General features: G+C 38.8%; 1 protein-coding gene across 15 annotated transcripts in view; it reads right to left on the minus strand.

The window, feature by feature from the left end:
* The window catches only part of Pcm1 (pericentriolar material 1), an 89,370-nt gene extending 68,997 nt beyond the window's left edge, over nucleotides 1-20,373 (minus strand). For 5 of the 15 annotated variants that reach the window (XM_013110780.3, XM_013110784.3, XM_013110783.3 and 2 more), the window contains exons 1-7: nucleotides 20,241-20,373; nucleotides 10,808-10,925; nucleotides 8,917-9,162; nucleotides 7,675-7,944; nucleotides 5,830-6,000; nucleotides 5,525-5,641; nucleotides 3,668-3,856 (exon numbers count right to left, since the gene is read on the minus strand). In XM_013110780.3, the coding sequence (XP_012966234.1) occupies nucleotides 3,668-3,856; nucleotides 5,525-5,641; nucleotides 5,830-6,000; nucleotides 7,675-7,944; nucleotides 8,917-9,162; nucleotides 10,808-10,903 (1,089 nt within the window). In that variant the 5' untranslated portion in view covers nucleotides 10,904-10,925; nucleotides 20,241-20,373. The remainder of the gene's footprint in view (nucleotides 1-3,667; nucleotides 3,857-5,524; nucleotides 5,642-5,829; nucleotides 6,001-7,674; nucleotides 7,945-8,916; nucleotides 9,163-10,807; nucleotides 10,926-20,240) is intronic. The other 10 variants (XM_005066648.4, XM_021225186.2, XM_040731809.1 and 7 more) reach the window with 3 other exon arrangements.
* Between the last annotated feature and the right edge of the window lie 1,450 nt (nucleotides 20,374-21,823).

Raw genomic sequence — 21,823 nt, forward strand, 5'->3', positions numbered from 1 at the left:
GGTAATTTCACAGTGAAAAACTACGACGAAGAAATAAGAAAAGGAAAAAAAAAAACAAACCCTTGTTACAAAACAGAAAGTTGAAAGTCTATGAAGGCAAAAGTAGCTCTATATATTGCAAACAAAAGAATAGGGGAGCCAATTACAGATTATACACTTAATGCTCCGTTAGATTTTTTTCTAAAAACACTAGGTAACAAAACTTTCTACCCCATACTAGAAGATGATTTTTAACATATACAACAAAAGCAAACCAGAATGTAAGTGAGAGAGAAAGAGAGGAGGGAGAAGAGAGAATTAACACACAAACTTCTAACCAAGGTAAAGATTTCTTAAATACATCTGTTATTTACAAAAAAAGGCCTAACTGAAATGCATTAAGTATGTAACAAAGCTGAAAATTTTATTTTGTATCAGATATCTTTATTAGTTTTTAACTCTTAAATTATGTCTGTTCATCTGAGTTTAGAGCATAAAACACAAAGAAAACACTTCCAAACTTCCTCAATACACTAAGAACTTATTGTCCTTTCTACATGCAACATAACAGATTTAAATAGGGACTACTTAGGAGAACTACCAATGGGATTGGAGAGATGGCTCAGCAGTTACAGACACTTGTTGCTCTTGCAAAGAACCCAAGTTCAGTTCCCAGCCATGTATAGAGGCTCACAACCATCTTAACCCCAGTTCCAAGGGATCTAACACCCTTTCTGCCTCTGTGGGCATCAGACATGCACAGGATGCTCACATATACACTTACACATATAAAATAAACTTTTAAAAGAAAAAAATTTTAAAAAGAAGTAATGACCAAGTGGCTGGTGGTATGACTTACTGGTAAAGCTCTTGCTTAGCATGCATAAGGCCCTGTATGTGTTCAAAATAAAAGAATACAAAAAAAAACCACCCCCACACACATATACAAAACTAAAATTTTAAATGCAGCTGAACAAAATTAATCAAAGGCAGAAATGTAAACACAGCCCCCCAGACAATAAATTTTAAGCCCAATTATATATGAAATGAATATTATAATGGTATTACCCATTGACATATTCCCTTTAATGTACTGATTTGGTTTTACATTTGCCACACTAACAAATTTTGTTGGGATTATAAAAAAGTTGTAAATGATTTCCCCCCCTAAAATTACTAAGGCAACTCAATTTCTTTTGAAAGCAAATAAATGCACTGATTTACTTTCCCTGGGCACATGTGATTTCTATAGAAACCACAGAGAACACAGACAGCTTGAGATGTTTCCTGCTAGATGTCATCCTTCACCAGTGCTACCTAAAGCCTCTTCCATCGACCTCCTCCCAAGTAGAGTCAGCAATATTGTAATAAGAATGGGTAACCATGACAACATTTTACATTGTGACTTAAAAAAGAAAAAAAGTGAGCCAAAAAAAAGCATACAGCCTACAGTTAAGTGCTCAGAGAAAGTTAAGATAAAATTGGAAGTTTTAGTGAAAGTTGGTAACTGCTAACAACACTGACATACATATAATTTACATTTCAGATTGGTATTTACAATCAATTATAAAAAATTATGATTATAATCAATTATGAAAAAAGTTGAGAAGCTGGGTGTGGTGGCACACATCTTTCATCTCAGTACTTGAGAGGCAGAGGAAGAGGCAGGTATGTCTCTGTGAGACCCTGTCTTACAAAAAAAAAAAAAAAAGAGGAAGGGGAGACAAATTGAATAATTACTGAATTGCTTGTCTTATAAGTACAAGAACTTGAGTTGGATCCTGAGAACTTGTATTTTCTGAAACAAGGGTCAGGCCTGGTGGTCCCCACATGTAAACCCAAATCTTAGAAAGTGGAGATGAGCAGATCCCTGGAACTCATTGAACAACTGCGCTAGCTTACTTGGTCCAGTTACAGCCAGTGAGAGATTCTATCTCAAAAAATGGTGAAAATGTATCTGAGGACTAACACCCAACAATAACCTCTGAAAATGTTATTATCTATAAAATACACCCAAAAATTAGAATCAGGCTTTGTAGATATATATGGCTAGAATATCTGTCACTTCATATCAAACTCATAGGTTGTTCTCAGCTCCGAATCTAAGGTAAGACCTCAAACCTTTTCCTCTATTCTTCAAGCACAATATATTTCAAAAGGTTTCCTAGGAGGATAGAAGCAGAAGGGATTTGGAGAGTGACAGATTCTGTAAGCAGAGAAAAATTAGAAGTCAGGTGGTAGGAATTAAGATTTTAATTGAAATGATTTTATGAATTATGTATCAGCAAGCTACATTGTGATGACCTTAAGAATCAAGATTAAGCTGGCAGGATGTCACACCGCATTAACCCTGATGGCTTGAGTCAATCCTCAGGACCCACACAGTAGAGGGAAAGCAACACAGGTTGACCTTTGACCTCCACATGCATGTTGAGGTCCACCACAGGCATCCACACACAAAATAGAAATTTAAAGACAAAAATCAAGCTTAAGGATAGTTGAATTGTAACAATAATTCTCATCTGTAAGAATACTTTCCAAGAGACTTAGAAACAGAAAAGTTTTTTTTTGTTTGTTTTGTTTTGTTTTTTTATGTAAATGTGACACCGCAGGGGAAAAAGAGATTTGGCCAATGTGCTGCAGTCAACTGTATAAAGAAAAAAAAGACTAGTTTTAAAGGATACCTGCTGTAGCTTACATTTCATTTTCTCCCCTTCAATATTATTAAGTCTAAAGATAGCCAGGTACTTTTCTGCTCAGAAGTGAATACCTTTAGTTTAATGCTGAGTAATTAAAGACCCCCCCCAAAAAAAACATGAAAAAGCACAAACTACCAAAATAGTTGAAGTAAAGTTTTGTCATTTTAAACACCAAAAAAGAAAATATAACTAAAAAGAAATTGCTCATTGGTAACAAGCTAGTGATAAAACTTAAAAAATTATTCTTGTGTACCCTAAACTATTAAAATGGTATTTGCTCTTGCTAAAAAGACACACATGCTTTTACAAATGCTATTTTATTCAAATGTATTATAAGAGCTACACAAATGGTTTTCTTCACTTATCTTGAATGTCTTTATACAAATCACGGGAAACTAAGAGAAAAACATTTAAATCAAACACTGAAGAAGGAAACCTACCTAGCAAAACATTAGAATGAGCAAATCAACTAACTAACCATTTTTTTTTTTCTGAGAGGGAAAAAGAGAGAAGAGGTTTTAAACAGTACACAAATACAAGCCAAAACCAGGAAAAAATAATTTCTTCCTTTTAGGACAGAAAATCTAACAGTTTGTACTATTTTCTTTTTCTCTAATTAACTGTTATAATAACAAGACAAAAATTTAAAGTATCATTATAATTCACAAACACTACTATTACAAACAAAAGAATGTTTTATATACTCTTGAACCTTCAATAGCAAAAAGAACAACTTATGATTCTAATCCTTTATACTTGTAAATCAAAGTCAGCTACCATATTTTATCCATGCAGAGGTGTATTCTAAAGCAAAAAAAAGAAATAAAATCATTTAGCAACAGCATTTTACTAAAGCAAATTATAGTATATTAACAGTGTTAATTTATAGAATTAAGAGTAATAGCAGTTAACAAAAAAGCAATTAAGAAAGAAATAGAAATAAGAGCTGCTCATTTAAAGACTTCCCAAGTTAACATTGTGAAGTATACCTTTGAGGGAAATCCACGTTTTCGGCTACATTTCCTATTAGGTCTCAGTTCCCTGTCATTCTGAGGAGCTCTGTCACCTTTCCCTTTTGGACTTGTAGTAACGTCAATGTCTGAAACCTGTTCTTGTGAAGCTGAATTCCCTAGTTTGTCCTCAATGCAGGGCCGAATTCTCAGACTAAAAGATGCCTCCTTTATTAAATAGTGTAGCATATTAATTTCTTAACACAAACTCCTGTTTAACATATAAGCCAGCCTTGTAAATAAATACAAAAATGTCTCATTCCACCTTTTAAAAATTTTAACCCAAATCCACCCCCAAGAGGCAATAAATTTAATTATTCTTAAGTTTCTATAAAATTAACAGTTGCTTATTAAATTCAAGTAAGCATTATATCCTTGACAAGTTCCAAGTATGCAGAAATGCTAAAGTATATCTTAACATTTATTCTGGTACATGACAATTTACAAAAGGCCATGATTTTACATGATTATAAAGGAAATTCCCATAACAGATAACTCTTCATATTTCAGAACATAAATTACAATCAACTATACCATTTCCCATACCTCTCCAATAAAATCCATTAATCAGTCTGCCCCAACCCTTCTGGTTCTGCTGGTATGTAAGGGAGAAATTATTCCCAGCACCGCTATGAACAGAAAACAATTTCCCTCAGCAGAATCCATTTTTCACAACTGTTTGGATCAAGCCCCCTGAATATTTCCTAAATATATAGAGAAACAGTTCAAATTTCCTATTTTAAAAAAGTTTAAACAGGAAGTAGGGAGGAGACAAGAAGAAGGTACATTTTGCCGAGCAGTAATAAAAGGAAACAAACCCTCAAATTCCTAATGCTGGATAGTATTTTGAAATACATTACAAAAATCAAAGACATGGGTCCTTACCCTTTCAAAAGAAAGGGCTTACTAGCACTAGGTGTTTAACAGTTACAAGTATATGATTATAGTGTTGTTCCCATAGAGTAGTGGTTGTCACATGCACTTCAAACAAGTGTGTGATGATAGGCAAATCTGTTCAAATAAAAATGCTTCAAAGTAAAGCAGTTTTCAAATCCACTACATTCTATGAACCAAATCTTACAACCTTTTCTTTCTTTCATTTTTGTTTTTTTGTTTTTCCAGACAGCTCTGGCTGTCCTGGAACTCACTCTGTAGACCACGCTGGCCTCAAACTCAAGAGATTCGCCTGCTTCTGCCTCCCAAGTGCACCACCACCACCTGGCAACCTTGTCTTTCTTTAAAGTTCTATAAATTACTATTTTTCCAAGGGAAAAATATTTTTATTAATTTTACTTTATAATCAGAAACCACATTACTTTTTCACTGAAAGGAAATAATGTCAATATTATCTTGTCTTATTTATTAGCCTTTATTTTAACTTTTTGTCCATTCAGCTTTGCTAATAGTACTACAGTATGAAAAAAAAAAAATCTTAGCACATTTAAAATGAGTCTTCATCAGCAAATGAATGAGGAAACTTCTCCAGCTTAACATACTTAACAACCCTGAGTATCTCTAGTACTATTAACAGTTCTTAGACCTACATGAACTTTTAAATTAGGAAAGCTGTGCTGAGCAAAGCCAACTACACAGAAATTCTGTAAACGGACATTCAGAAATAACCAGATTTCCAATTCAAACTTTTAAAACTACTTTAGTGTTACTAATAAAGCTTTCAAACGTCCATGTCTAGAAACTATATATCATTAACAACTTGAGGGTTTCTTTCCTGGGATATACTTTTTATTAAAGAAGGCCAAAAACTGTCATCTTGAAAAATGGAGGAAAACCTTAAATCTTCATTCCCAGCACTTTAGTTACCAAAAAGCCGCTTACCGTGGTATCTGAAGCCTCAGACTGCACATCTATGTTTAGCGATGTGCTCTCAGCTACAGAACCAGATCCCACAGCTGAGTCTATAGTCCGAACATCCTCCTCCTCCTTTTCTCTAGCCTGAAATATTTTAGTGGTATAAATCATACAACTATTAAAAAGGGCAATAAAAATGTTATAATGGATGGCACAATTTTTGAAAATATGTTAACTCTTCTGGAGTGGCATCAGAATGTCATCAATATTTGTACATGGTACACTGTAAAACTATAGCTCAACATACATCGCTTAAAAAGTTCAAAACTTACAAGGATTTTCTGGAGAAATTTCATGTATGACTTTTCTTGCTCTTTAAGATGTTCTATTAGATGAGAAAGGCGCTCAACATTAGCAGATCTTTCATTTTTTTCTACAAGATCTTCTCTCATAGAACTAGCTTTAGTAATATAATCACGAATTTGAACAAGCCTGCTTACAATCTGCAGGGAAAATATTAAAAAGAAAAATAAGAATGACAGTATACAACATATAAAACCAAGCATAATTAACTATATAACAATAGTATTATATGTTTTTACTTCAAATGAAGGAGAATCAAGGATATATCTAGGTTTATCATAAATGTATATATGCAAGAAAATTTAAAATTAAAACAATCTATAAACTTTAATCACCAATTTAAAAGGAATCTCAAAATTATGTTAATTTATATTATTTGAAAACTTGTATCTATTTTAAATTTTATTTATTGTTGTAGAGAGATCTGTTTGGTTTTTATGTCTGTGTAGTTGAGTGCCATGGTGTATGTGTGAAAGTCAGAGGACAAATCCTATGGAGTTGGTGTTCTATTTTATGTGGGTTCCAGGTATTGAATCCTCAGGCTTGCAGAATGGAGACAGCAGAGGAAGCCCCAATTTGTGAAGTCCTGAGAGAATATGTACAGTTTAGAATGACACAGCCATACATAGGATAGAACTCCAAGATCTCAGACCCATGAAACATTGGCAAAGCCAATGGCAAACCTCTCCCCAAGCCCCAAGTATCCGTGTTTATGAACAACTGATCAGTGTGTACAAAGACAAGCAACTGCAGCTTCTTTTTCTAGACAGTTACAGCCTGAGCTTGCTATCCTATCAAGACTAGTTAGCAATCCCCACCCTGTGCTGTACCTAATAAACACACACACAATGAGGTTCTGGATTACAACAGTAGCAGAACCCCGCCTGAATCTGCTTTACTGTGCATGTGTCTGCCCTTTCCTCATTCCCTCACCACTCCCACTCAAGAGTTCAAAAGACCCCAAAATTTTATTTATAAAACAAAATGCTGAGGGGGACAAAGATGTCTGCACATGATACATGTATGCACACATATGTCAGGGACACGTGTGGAGATCAGCAAGTGGTTCTCTCATTCTACCTCTACATGGGTTCTAGGTATCACATTCAGGTTGCCAAGCTTACACAACAAGCACTTTTATTCTCTGAGTCATCTCACTGGCCCTACATATTGTCTATTGTTTATGTTTCTTTATAAAAAAAAAAAGTGGTAGCATTATAAAAATAAAATTTAAAAGTAGGACACTTTTCAAAGTAGTTTCCAAAAATACCAGCATTGTTTTAGTTTTTCATGATTTATTTTAACTGTGTACACATGTGTAGGCAGATGCATGTGAATACAGGAGCCTGTGAAGACCAGAGGCATCTGATCTTCCTGGAGCAGGAGTTTCAAGGGATGTGAATCAATGTGTGCAAATATGCATGCTGGGAACCAAACTTGGGTCTTCCACAAGAGCAATGTAGGCCCTTAACTACTGAGCATCTCTCCAGCCCCAATAGCCACATCTAAATAAAATGCTTAAAAAAAAAATACTTAATCATACTGATTCCAACCCCACTGTATTAAAAATTAGCAACTTAGTATTTGGCAATTAGAGAAGCTTTAGTGAACATGAGTATGTAATTTCCCAATCATCTAGGGAAGAAAATAGTATTCTATTTAAAATACATGATACATTTTTGAAGAGGATTAGGAGAAAGACTAATTCTACTTAATTTAAATTCCTATATGCATAGCCTAATACTGTTTGATGATCATACGGTTTATACTTTGAAATCTGCAAAGCAACCACACAAATAATCCCATTTTATTACCTGGCTGCTCTCCATGGCAGGTTCTCCTCGCCCATCTTCTTCAGAGACTTGACAGTTTTGCAAAAGGTCATTACTTAAAGCAGAAGCAAACAGCTCTTTGCATTGTGCTGATGCAGTCGTTTCTCTTTTTGGAAGACCTGGGGTAGCATCCTTGCTCTTGTTAGTATTAATCTGCATAGGCAAAAAGTTGAAGGGCTTTCTGTTTTCACTAAGCTGACGTTTGTTGTTAGCCGCTGTTGCTCTACCTTGAGAATCACTTCCAATACTTCTCTATACGCAAAAAGGAAACCAAATCACACAAACATTAATCTGTCAACAAGTTTGAAAGATTCCAACATTCTTAGTTACATCATTAGATGATGAGGACATGGTCTTGTAAAAAGTTTTGAAAAATCTTCAGATCTACAAAATTTACTAAATTATCAAAATTTGTTTACTCCTATTCTCCTTTTTGGAGATAATTCAACTCATGAATATGAACAAGGCTAGTCCAACACTAATACTGTGAGCTACATTATAATTCAGACTGCTATTTTTTACTTACAAAATTTTTATAGGCTTTGGCTCCAATAAATCAGTATTAATCAATAGAATATAAGCATCCAGATTTATCTACATAAAAACACCATTTGAAAAAGCATTCAGTTTACAACTGGCAAAACAGCTGAGGTAGACTGTTTACAAAGTATCTCTAAGACCCCCCCCCCACACACACACACAGTTAGTACCTGACATATGTGTATGTGGTACATTTATATAATACATGATCATTTACACCAACAATGTCATATTAGACTTGAATCTACTTTTCTGCATGTTTGGAAATCTCTTTACCTCTACAAGAATGAGAAACGACAATAAAATAAAAGTAAAAATAGCAGTCAAGAGTTTTTCATTTCTACCTGCCTTTAGGTCTAAACTTTAGATAACCAAGCTAATTCACATTTATCCAATAAGCATACTAAACTTAGTAGCAATTTTACCTAGTTAGCGGTATCTACTTTGATAATGAAGTCATCTTAAACTAGCTATCAGAATAGTAATAGCCCAGAAATAAATACCCTGGCAACCTAAAAATATGACTGTTTCTCTCCAAAGACAGTACTATCATCGATATTTAAAATTCTCCCCACACATACAGAAACTTGTATTCTTCACAGTCTTTTATTCTTAGGACATATTACTTAATCCATTTTAAGTATTTCCCACAGTTATAACTTAGTTTGGAAAGAATTCACAAACCTGATCTAAATCACTGAAGTTTATCCGCTGTTTAAGTTTCTCTAATTCTGCCTGCTCTGGAACAGACATCTGAGTCATATATCTACTGTGTGGAAACGTATGTGGAATCTTTGTTCTTCGCCTTCCAACTCCTGGTGATGACTCCGGAGAAATATCATTAGTTACCCTCTTATCACTTGCTACACCAAACTTTTTCTTATTCTTTTCTGATGATCTATTGGCCTTCTTCTGTTGGCCACCCCACTCCTTTAAAAAAGTAAAATCAAAAGTTAATCTGACCTATATCAAACCAAGAAAATATTTTGGTATACTTAAAAAACAAACAAACAAACAAAAAACCTTTGGATATTAAAGTACCAAAACATTTTTCCCATACAAATACTCTTAGAGGTCTATCTCTGTCAACCCATTTTTCTCATCATTATGCCTATCCTAATATTGCAGCTTGGCCTTTAAAAGGTTTAGTACCATGCTATTACAGGTAACAAATAATACTCCAAATACCAACCCATAAATCAATTTAAATATTTTCAATCATTTCTTTTTTTGTTTGAGATAAGGTCTTGTTCTAGTTTACACTGGCCGTGAACACACCATACAATCCAGGTTAGCCTTGAATTCATAATTCCCCTACTTCAGTATGTCAAGTACTGTAAGACTACAGAGATGTTCGAAAGCTTTTCTAAAAACTATTCTTCCTAGCTACCTGTTATGATGCATATCTGTAATCACTCAGGAAGGTGAATAAAGGATCTAGAGTTCATAGGAATTCGAGGGCAGCTGAAACTATGTAGTGAAACCTTGTCTCAAAAAGATAAAAAATTGTTCTTTTCTAAATTAAGTAGTAAAATAAATATATCTGTAACTGTCATCCTTTACACTACAATCAGTTTGTATAGCAAAAAGAAGATATAACTAGAGTTAACCTAGGTTCTAAAGCAATTACTGCTTCCTAAAGAAACAGTAGGCAAATCATTTCATTTATATGGTTTCGGTGTCTTAATCTTTAAAATAAGATACCTTAAAAATAAGATTAAAAATAGTATGCATGAGTATTTAGAACAATGCCTAGCATCTGGTAAGCATTAACATAATTATTACTGTTCTCATTAATATTTTATAGGCAAAAATCTACTACATATTATTCAATACAGAATGAAATAATAGTTTAACTAGAAAATACCTTCATTTACTCATACCTACATAATCTAATTCGTTCAACAGAAACAACTATGCATTCCTACATTACCTACATTGGAAGACACTTAGTTATCACTATAATAAAACTATTTAGTACACTGTCCTCATTCATAAGAAATTTTGTCTCTCTTAAGAACTGTTTCTCCACCCCATTCCATGTATGGGCATTCCTGTGAACTTTTAATATTACTTATCCTAACCGTTCAGGCCCAGATGAATGAAAAAGAAATTTGTATACAACGCAAATGTAGTAAGCTCATCATAACTTTAAATTGCTCACTATATAATCTCCTCCAAGACTGAAAATCTTCAAAAAAGCCTCAGCATATGACACAAGCCAAAGAAAGAGAAAAGGCAAACCTGTAAGGGAAAGCTGGGTTAGGTACAATGGGGAAACGCAATTTTTGACAATTTCCAGTTTCTTTTTTTCATTTCCTAAAACTAAACTTTACTCCTGTAGCCTGGTTTCCAGAAAGCACTTTTACCTCTTGTAATAAATCACTATTTTTAGTTTAAGCTAATTCATGCTTATTAACTAAAACCAAAGTGACTTCAACCAATAGTAAGTAGCACAGAGGCCCTCAGTATATTTGCCTGCAGTTTTTGTAGTGTTTTGGCGAATACAACTGATGGGAAAACCTAACTAAACATTAGTGGTCAACAATAAACAATCTACAGAAAGGCATCATACCATATTGTTGAGTCGGTCATCCACACTCTCACTGCTCCAGTTTGGTAAGTCCTGATCATGCATGACTTCTTCAAAAGGACCTCCTCCTGTGGCCATGTTGGAACTAGTAATTAGTTCTCTGCAAAATAAAAAACAAAACAAAACAAAAAAACTAAGCTTTTTACACATAAAGACAAACTATTTTTAAATTTATATTTATACTGTAAGTATGCATGTTTTTGTATGTAAGTGCAGACATACATGTACCACAGTATATGAACTGAGACAACTTTCTGGAGTCAGTTCTCTCCTTCCCCTGTGTGATCTGAGGATGAAACTCAAGTCATCATGTTTGTATGACAAGCATTTTCATATGCTAAAGCATTCCGCTGGCCCAAACTTCAGATTTTAAATCATTCCATCAAACTTAGTAATACAAAGGAATCTCTGAAATACTAATTTTAGGAAATACACTGTCAACCACAAGTCAAATATAAATTGATTTACCTGCTATACACATGAGTGATGGAGATGGTAATCTCAGCAGTAGGAAGTAGGAGAAGCACATGGTCCAGACCAGGCTGAGCTACATAATAAGATCTTTAAGACCTTGCTTCAAACAAAAAAAGAACAAATGCACTAAACAGTTTTCAAAGAGTACCCACGGTCTCACAATGTTGTATTAATCTTCCTGAAGTCTACCAAACTCATAAATCCTACCTGCAGAGGTTTTTAGCTTTTGATGTTCTTTTTGGTGGTGTTGTTTCTAGGGCTTTACATTGCATCCTTGTATTTATTTGTTGGAGGGCTGCATGCCACAACTCAGGTATGGGGAACAAAAGATAACCTGCAGGAATCAGTTCTCTCCCACCACTGTGTGGAATTTGAGGACTGAACTTAGGTTGTCAGGCTTTGTGGCTACATTTCTATCTGATGACCATCTCTCCAGTCTTTCTATGTAGCCCAGGCTGGCTGTGTCTTAACCTCCCAAGTGCCAGAATTAGACTCATGGACCACCAAATCCAGCAAGAAGGTTTTGCTTGTGGACATGAAAAAAAGGACTGAATATTATGTGTGGGTCAGAGAGGAGATACAGAAGTAACAGAGTTGGAACAAAAGTGGAGGGTCAGAAATAGAAATGACCATGAGAAAAGATTTCTAAATGGTCTTGAGCAAGATTCTAGATTTCCACAAGGTAATATTGAAGGAGCGGCAGATGAAGGTGGAAAAATCAAGATAATTTTATCTAATACAGAAAGTTACTAGCAACAAACAAAAGGAATAAACTACAAGTAATTTCACCAAAATCATTAAGTTAAAGAGCAAAAATTATGAATTCAATTTACTCTGACTCTTAAGATCCTAACTCATGTAATTTAATAATACCAAACATCATCCATGGTAAAACCAGATTTATCTCATGGATATTTTAATGTTATATTATCTATTACATTAAATTATACAGCACATCTAGTGACATAAAATTCCACACAATATTAACTTGAAAAGAAAAAAAAATTGGGGGGTGGGGTTTTCAAGACAGTGTTTCTCTGTATTGCTTTTGAGCCTGTCCTGGAACTCACTCTGTAGACCAGGCTGGCCTCAAACTCACAGAGATCCACCTGCCTCTGCCTCCCGAGTGCTGGGATTAAAGGTGTGCACCACCACCGCCTGGCTTGAAAAATCTTTTTAAAAAATAATACTTGCTTACAGTTACATTTTAATTTATTCTGGGTTTCTTGTTTTGGGAGGAGGCAGGCTCTCTTTTTGCTGCTCAGTAGGGAACCTGAGGCCTTACACACGGTAGGCAAGTGCTCTCTTCTATATCCCATACCATTTATGTTCTTTTAAGGAACATATACTACTTTAATAATTCTTTAAAACACTGGGAAGAAGCATATCTTATTCTTATTGTGCATGTGTAGGTGTGTGTGTGTGTGTGTGTGTGTGTGTGTGTGTGTGTGTGTGTGGTGTGTGTGTGTTCATTTGTGGGAGGATACATGAAGAGACTGAAGACAATTTCAGATGTCATCTTCAAGAACAGTAGCCACCTCCTTTGAGACAGGTCTCTCATTAGCCAGTTCACCAATTAGGTTAGAATAGCTGGCTACCCACCAGGCCCAGCATTTTCACATGGACTTTAGGAACCACACTCAAGTCCTTGTACATGTAATGCAAGCATTTAGTGAGTTACCGCCTCAGCTCAAAAAGCACACTGTAAGCAGTAAAATTATTCTTTAAGACATAGAGAACAATCTTATTAAAATCATGCCTGTTACTGGGCACTATCTAAAAATTCTATCAGGCAGAAAAATATGAAATACAAGTAATAACAAGGAAAACAGAAAAGGTGGTATCTTAAACAATTATAGAACTTCAAAATATCACTTTGGTGGTTTCAGTATGTATGGCCTGCACAGAATTGTGTTTGAAATCTTGGCCTATAGGGAGTGGCACTATTAGGAGGTAAGGCCTTGTTGGAGAAAGTATGTCACTGTGGAGGCTGGCTTTGAGGTCTCATATATGCTCAAGTCACGTCCAGTGACAGTTCACTTCCTGTTGCCTTCAGATCAAGATGTAGAACTCTTAGCTTCTTCTCTGCCTGAAAGCTGCCATGCTTCTTACCATGACAATAACGGATTAACCTCTAAAACTGCAAGCCAGCTCCAATTAAATGTTCTCCTTCATAAGAGTTGCCATGGTCAATAGTGTCTCTTCACAGCAATTGAACTAAGACAATTTTAAAATAAGAGACAAAATGACGCACTTAATGACAAAAGATACAATAAAGACTTACAAAAATTTTGACCCATTAAAAAAAGCACTATCAGCCAGGCGTTGATGTAACACGCCTTTAATCCCAGCACTCCAGAGGCAGAGGCAGGAGGATCTCTGTGAGTTTGAGACCAGCCTGGTCTACAGAGTGAGTTCCAGGACAGCCTCCAAAACAATACAAAGAAACCCTGTCTCAAAAAAACAAAAAAGCACTATCAAATACTAGAGGATAGTATTAGATAAAATATAACTATAAAAGCAGTCTTCTCTATTGACAAGACTAAATATTATAAATTTATCATTTTTCCTAAATGTATAAGTTTAACATAATACAACCTCCTCCCCACCAAAAAAAACAAAACAAAACAAACAAAAAAAAGCCCCACTGCTATGTTTTTTGAAACTCAACAAAATGACTCGAAACTATCTGGAAGAATTAAGCAGTCAGAGACAAAACAGTATGTATCACAAGGTTAGTGGCAGATGATAGGTCAAATGAGTAGAAAACCAATCCAGCATAGCAAGCATGAGGATTACCTACATAGATTCGTTCTAGCCCAACAAAATATATATAATTAGAAAAACGTAGTAATAAATAGTAATCACTGTTATATTGCTTACTATTCAACAAGTACCCCATTAAGAATCTTATCCTTCATAACTTTGTGATGTACGATTATTCAACAGGCAGGACAATCTCCTATTTGCAAAAAGATTTAGAGCCTTAGCAGATTTCCTTAGCCAGAACTCTTAATCTCAAGCACAGAACACAGAAACAGTATTTAGCCACACTTTGCCCATGATTCCCAAAGATGCATCCCAGTATCTTCCTACATCACTAATTTTTAGAAGTGAACAGAAGTTAATGCCTTGGTCACTAGAGCTTCAGCCTCTTCAAATACAGTAAGGTTACTTTACCCACCACCAAGATAGAACAGATTAAAAACAGAACTGTTGATAAAATAGAACTTTTAAAAAGCCAAATGAGAAAAAAAAAAAGGACTTAAAAAAAAAAAGGAATGTGGCCGGGCGGTGGTGGCGCACGCCTTTAATCCCAGCACTCGGGAGGCAGAGGCAGGCGGATCTCTGAGTTCGAGGCTGGGCTGGACCAACAGCCTCCAAAACAATACAGAGAAAGCCTGTCTCGTAAAAACCAAAAAAAAAAAAAAAAAAAAAGGAATGTGATCCTCCAAAGGAGTACAAGGATACCCCTAAATGACTGATGCACTAGAGAACACACTGCATTGCCTGAAAGTAACATATTCGGAATTGGGCTGTAAGGTAGATGCAGCAGCATGTAAGAAATGTAAGTGATGAGCTGGGCGTTGGTGGCGCACGCCTTTAATCCCAGCACTGCACTCGGGAGGCAGAGGCAGGCGGATCTCTGTGAGTCTGGTCTACAAAGCCTGGTCTACAAAGTGAGTTCCAGGACAGCCTCCAAAGCCACAGAGAAACCCTGTCTCGAAAACCAAAAAAAAAAAAAAAAAATGTAAGTGATGATGAACTCTCTGCTCAGGGGAACTCATCCATGAAAGGGAGGAACGACATTAGAAAATAAACACACAACTAGTGTCCTCCATTTTAGTCTCCAAGATGGTGATGAGAGTGGTCATTGGCTTGGTATTTCTTATAGCTGGTGAAGGGGCCTAAGCAGAAGAGAATAAAAGAAAGATCTGTGCTAAATATCCTTCTTGGGATTAAGAAGAAAACAAAAACTTGAGAAAAACTGCAAGGTGGCAGAAAATGAGGTATGACAGAGGTAGTGTGTGATACTCATTTCACCTGATTAGACTGGACTGCATTAACTAGAGTTAAGAAAGAAGGCGATTCAGCAGACCTCGGTACTGCTGGAAGTCTGTTGTAGCCCTGCTGAACCTAATAGTGGGTCAGTATCTGTAAGTAGGAGAGGCTTAGGCAAATATGTGTGACTTAGATAGGCATGTAAACCAGGTTCAAAGTATTAAAAGAGGGGAATAAGAAAATAACAGAGGTATTACTGTAGATGAAAGCAAGTGTGAGAGATTGTGTCTTGAATTTCTAGGGGGTAAAAAAGGCTGGAGGACAGCCAAATGCTGTATTAGTGAGGTTTTGGAAGGCTTTAGGCCTGAACAATTGACCAAAGGAGTGGAAGAAGAGTGGTGAGTTCCCTTGTGCCCACAGCTACAGAGTACAGTGATCTACTAGGGAGAAAACTAATAATGGCCCTAACTGGTGGCCAAATTGCCTACAAAAGATGAGGACTATACAGTATGATTCAAAGGGAACAATGGATTGAAGATTTAATAGTACCTGTTACTGTGTAGAATATGGAGCTCTAATACAAGTTGGGGCCAGGTTGCCTTGGTTCCTGGCAGTCCCTAGGATTATCAGGTCAATGCCACCCATAGATGGATATGAAGATAGAATGGTACACTTCGTAAGGATTGAAATGGGCAGTATCTCCCCAGAATACACTGTGTACATTCCTCCTGAGATTAGAAAGTTTGCTCGGCCAAGGATCTTTCCACAGCCAGGTGTGGCTAACGGAGTGTCAGGCCTGGAAAGCCCAACACAGACAGAGCAGTCCTGAAATCACTGCACCTTGCCACTCCCAACCTCCCCTTTGCTCAAGGGATGGGGAAATGTGACCCATGTCCCAGGATGAGAAGGTGGAACAATCCATAAAGAATGATTGTGGATCAGAGACCTAAAGTGCTTCCTATCCACACAGCTGTATCCAACAATGCCCAATTGATACAAATATAGGATCTTTTGTGTTGTATTGGAACTTACTAACTGTATCCCCTTAGATACTGTATCCCCTTTGGTGCTGAATCCCAAACTAATTGTCACATGCCTACAACAGACTATGGTGGTCCTTCAGAGATCCTACCTACACTCTGTTAAAAGGTCTTAATTATATAATGCTAACCTAAGTACCTTCTAGATTTAGAACAGCATCAGAAAATACAAACCCTACTAAAGGCACAAGGATGGGAAAATATCTGCATAAGGTACAGAGGCCAGGAACTCTTGGGAGTTTTATGGTTGGATAAGGCATAAATGACAGCACTGGCAAAATGGTAGAGAAAAGTTCCACAGCCTGTGCCTATGTAAGCAAAAACATTAGTTAAGGAGTCTAAGTGTGGGGGGGGGAAGCCACTCTTAGGAGCCATACGACTACTAGTAATATCAACACCACGGGCAGGCTACCTCTCTGTGAGGTATAACACCATCTATTGCCAGTGATATTGTTTGTATGTTATACTGGATGTTAAGACCCTACAACTCAAGACAGCACGTTCTAGATCAGAATATGGAATGAGCTCCCTCCTTGCTTGCTAGCATTCTTAGAACCAAAAACCATTATGAAGGTTGGGGCTGGAATTGTTGTCTATATACTATTCAGGTATGGTCACAAGAGTGTTAATACCATATGCATGCCAATAAAGATGTACCCACTGGTATAAGTGCTATGACTTTTCTGAGGTAGAAATGCTTACTTTCTGATAGGATTTAATGCTTAGCTCCAGAAAGGGGGAGGAAACTTTAAATATGATACTGTAAAACAAACATCTCTGGCTAAGGAAGTCATGAACCCCAATGGGAAAGCTATGGTCAGCTATATACATGATACACCTCTCAAGTTCTTCCCGTAAAAATTCTTTTCAACATTTACATTTATGCCTATAAACTATTGCTGCTATCAAGCATGCTTGGCTCGGGAAGTTTCTTTTTGCTTTGGACAGCAGCTACAGAAGAGACTCATAAGCAGTCCAAGTACTGGGAACAAGTACTGCTACTGTAACTAAGAGGCCCAATGCTCACCTCTAAATGGGAGAAAGTAGTCACACATCTGAATGATTCTCCCTCTACCTACTCTCACACAAGGCTCAGGGAACATCATGGAAGAGAGGGCTAAAAGTGTATCAGACTATGGAAGAGGTGGAGGGTTAAACTCTGTTCTCTGGGCACCACACAGCTGTGTTATCTTGAAATCAGAGCACGAAACCCACACAACACTGGGACCACTGACAGTCCCTCATGGAAAGAGGCTTCTGAGGTGCACATGGCCACTCCACTCTTAAGAATGCACAACACTTAACAATGGCTGAAAGAAAAGAGACTGTTCTTTAATGGTGTACCTGCCCATGCTCCTATAAGCAACCCTAATGGAATCAATTCTCTGGCCTATCCCTGTCCTCTTTTACTAGAGTAAATTTGGGTTTCCCAGAAAGTCATATGACAATATCTAATAGCCTAATATAAAATTTGTTTAAAGGAGACACTAATACAGAGGTAAAATTACCATAAAGCTAGAATTGGTTTTGGTGACTCATTTCTGCAGTCTTAGCACTTGTGAGGTAGAGACAGGTGGCTACAGCAAGTTCAGTGCCAGCCTGAGCTACATGGGACCCTGCCTCAAACAATGAAGAAATGTACACAGCTGGAGCTGAAGACATCGCTCAGGGGTTAAGAGCATACACTGCTCTTGCACAAGATCTGAGCTCTATTTCCAGCACTTACATCAAGAGGCTCACAACTACCTGAAACCCCAACTCTAGGCATTTGCCATCCTCTCTGGCCTTCATCGGTACCTGCACTCACATGTACCTACACATTCGAGGAGTGCGCACATGCACACACAAACACACACACACACACACACACACACACACAGAGTCAGACATAATTGAAATAAAACTGTAAAAAGAAAAAAGTCTAAAGCTAAGTAAGTGCATGTGAATCAATTCTCAATATACTAACATTCAGTACATTTCTCAAAGGAACTAGTATCTCCTCCTATGAAACCTTTCTAAGTGGGGCCGGGTCAGCTCAATTGGTAAAGCATTTGATAAAGGATAAGGATCTGAGTTCAGATCCCCAACACTCACATAAGCAGCTGACCAGTTGTATGTACCATTATCTTTAGACAGGGGGAGCACAAGCATTTAGATAACTAAATTAATGCCTGTCAATTGCAGGTATAACAAATTTTAAAAGGCAGAAAAGAATATGAAAGAAAAAGCCAACTAAGAAATTCAGAAGACCATAACTTGGGAAGAAAGGCTACATAAATACTTGTCACACGACAAATTAAAACTCAAAAACCCAAAGGAAATTTTAGAGAAAAAAAATATGTATATATATCTGAAGATACACCACAATAGCATGTCAAAGGCAGAGGGGTAACAGAGAGACCCTTCAATCCTGCACCCATTTCTAACCAGCAGGCCCCAGCATAAAAGTGTTTCCAATTTTAATACACATGAAACTAACATAGTAACATGTCAAGTAAACTGTTTAGAAACAAAATTTTCAGAAACGCCTTTCTGTTCCACAGTCCAAAGCAACTGTCTGCTTATCAGAAAAAAAATCACCAGTAAATTCTTACACTTTTAAGAACAGAAAACAAACACTAAATTTATGGCCTAATGTTTCAGATAACAAAAAAATGTAACTTATAAACAATTTCAAACTCAAATTTACCTTAACATAGACGTTTAAGTACCCCAAACTTCTCAAGATCTTTCCAAACAAGGCATAACATCCACTTTGGAAAATAATGAAAATAGCCCTGATTACCATTTAAAGACCCATAAATTTTACTCTCCTGAGTATTAAGTCCCTGTTTACTCAAGGTATTCAAGGACTCGTTACTCTACATTTTTTGAAAAAGTCTCATGAGAAAATAATTTTGCATTCCATTTATGAGGTGTACCTTCAACTTCAAAATTCCGAACGTCGGCAGCCAGTGGCCCTGACCAGGAAGGTGATGGGAAAGGCAGAAGCAGGTGCACCCGCCGCGGCTCCAGTAACCAGAGAACACAGAAGGCGGGGTCTGGAAAGCGGTTACGGGGCGGGGGTGGTAGGGGCGCCCAGAAAGCCCGCTTCTTCTAGCGCCAAAACACGACCTGTTAACCCCTAGTTTACACAACACATATCTCGCAACAGCCATGGAGGGGGGGTTGCTTTGTTTTGTTTTGTTTTTTAGGGGGTGGGGATAGGGCGAGCTGCGCAGGAGCGGGCTGCAGGATGAAAAGTACGAAAAGTTCGCTCTAGCAGGCACCCCCACAGGGGGCCTCCGACACCTAATCCCTAAGAGCAGTTTCTGCCGAGCGAGCGACGCTGTCTGCACCCCACCGGACCACTCGGCGCCCCCGATCCTAGATTCCAAGAAAATGGGATCCGCAGGACGGGATGGGGAAGGGACAGTGGGAGGGGCGCCGGGAAGGGAGATTAAAGGAACCTTCCCAGAGCGAGAAGCCACTAGCAGGGGTCGGGAACGCCTACCCGGGCCCTTCTGCCCTCCACCCAGGGTTCGGGCCGCGGGGGGCCTCCCCGAATGGAATTTGGCGGGTGGGGCGGGACGGAGGGCGGTCGCTAGGCCTCGGGCCGCCAGGGCCTGCGTCTTGGAGAACTCATCACCCCGGCTACGGCCCGGGTGTCCCCGCAGCCCGAGAAGGGCACGGCCGGCGTGAGGGGCTCCGCGGCCGTGCGGGCACCGGCGCGTCCCCGAGGCGCTGGGCAGAGACGGTGTCAGCCAGTGCTGAGCGGACCGATGTCAGCCTAGGGGGGGCGAGAATCGTGCAGCCAGGGGACCCTAGGGCCGTACGGGCAGGCGCGGCCCCGGGCCCGGCCTGGCACCACCCTGCTCCCGGGCCGCGGTTGCCAGGGGCCGCCGACGCGCGGGCATTACCTGTAAACGAAGCCGCCCCTCCTGCCGAGGGCGGCGGCGTGGCGGTCGGCCCCCTCAGGAGCCGCCACCAGCAGCGGTTCTCCCGCGAAGACCGCGCGGCAGGGAGGCCCGCGAGTTCCCTGACTGCCCAGAGCCCAATGGCCGCCTTCTCTACATCAGCTCCTAGGCGCCAACCGCCGCAGCCACCGCCATCTTAGGACCTCATTGTGGTGGGAGAAGAGGGGCGGGGGAGCCGCAGAAGGGGGGCAACGCTCGGCGAGACGTGCGCCGTCTCCTCGGCAACGGCCGCGCGGGGGCGAGAACTCGCCCGGGCTGGAGCCGCAGTGCGAAGCCTGGGCGCGCGGGGCCGGCGTCACGTGACGCTCGGGAGCCTGTGGTGTCACTGACGGCCCTCCGAAGTCCCGAACGGATTTACGCAGACGAGCAACCTGAAACTACATGTCCCAGAATGCCAACTCATCCGGGTAACCGAAGGATACAGAACTACAAGTCCCAGCATGCTGTGCGCCTCTCCTGCTGGCTTCTGTGTGTTGAGGCTTGAGAGGCCTGTGCTGCTGCTTAGTGAGGGCTCTTAGTTCTTCTGAAGATCTGGAGGCTGGGTTTCTGATTTTCCGTGGAGGAGTCAGCCCCAGATGGAGACAGACGGACTGCGAAAGCCTTGGATCGCTTTTGTACTCCTTTCCTATCCACAACTGTATCACGAAAGAGACTGTTCCGGGCCTTACAATCTAACCCCTAATTTTAACGAGAATAAACCCACAGGGATTAAAGTTTGGCGCTCACGTGTCATATGTGATTAGTCTGGGGAAGAATCACAAATATTTTCAAAGATCATCGCCTCTCCGAACGCTGTCCACTTCTTGGTTGGTAGAAACAGGTGTTTCTAAGCAGAGTTTAATCTTTCGTGAACTTTTCTCTGAGCCTGCAGTCTTCGAATTCTTTTTAAATTTATATTCCTGTTAACAGCTGTATTGAGGTTAATAAGCGGACAGATAATGACTTTAAAACAGCACAAAAGTTCAATAAACTTGCAACTTTTCATTATGACAGGCTCCAAAGCTAGCATGCCTGTCAATTTTAGATCCATACATCGACGTTTTAAAAGAATTTGTAATTACGGGATGGGGTTTTTTAAATTTAAGATACGTAAATAGGAAAGAATAGGCTTCTGGGCTTCCACAATAAAATTTTCCCCTCAATTACCAACAAATTGTTTACAAAACAAAATAGCACAGCTATCTCAGAGCACGGTTCATAATAACAAAACTCTTCCAGCCCGCCACAATTTACTACTCTGTCCAGGTTCACGATCAATGTAATGATCCTTGTGTATTCATTTTATTTCATTTTTGAGGCAATGTCTCATGTATCCCCAGACTGGCCTCTCTCTGACTTCAGATCCTTCTTCCACCTCTGGAATTCCGGGTATGCGTTACTGGGAATTCACACATGGTGGGCAAACATTCTATCAGCTGAGCCACAGATCCAGTCTGGTAGTGGATATTGAATCCAGGGCTCTTCGACATGCTAGGCAAGCTCTCTACCACTGGCCTATGTATCTTTAGGCCTCTTTTTGCTTTTCA

This window comes from Mesocricetus auratus, unplaced genomic scaffold, assembly GCF_017639785.1.
Source record: "Mesocricetus auratus isolate SY011 unplaced genomic scaffold, BCM_Maur_2.0 Super-Scaffold_100026, whole genome shotgun sequence".
Taxonomy (NCBI): Eukaryota; Metazoa; Chordata; class Mammalia; order Rodentia; family Cricetidae; genus Mesocricetus; species Mesocricetus auratus.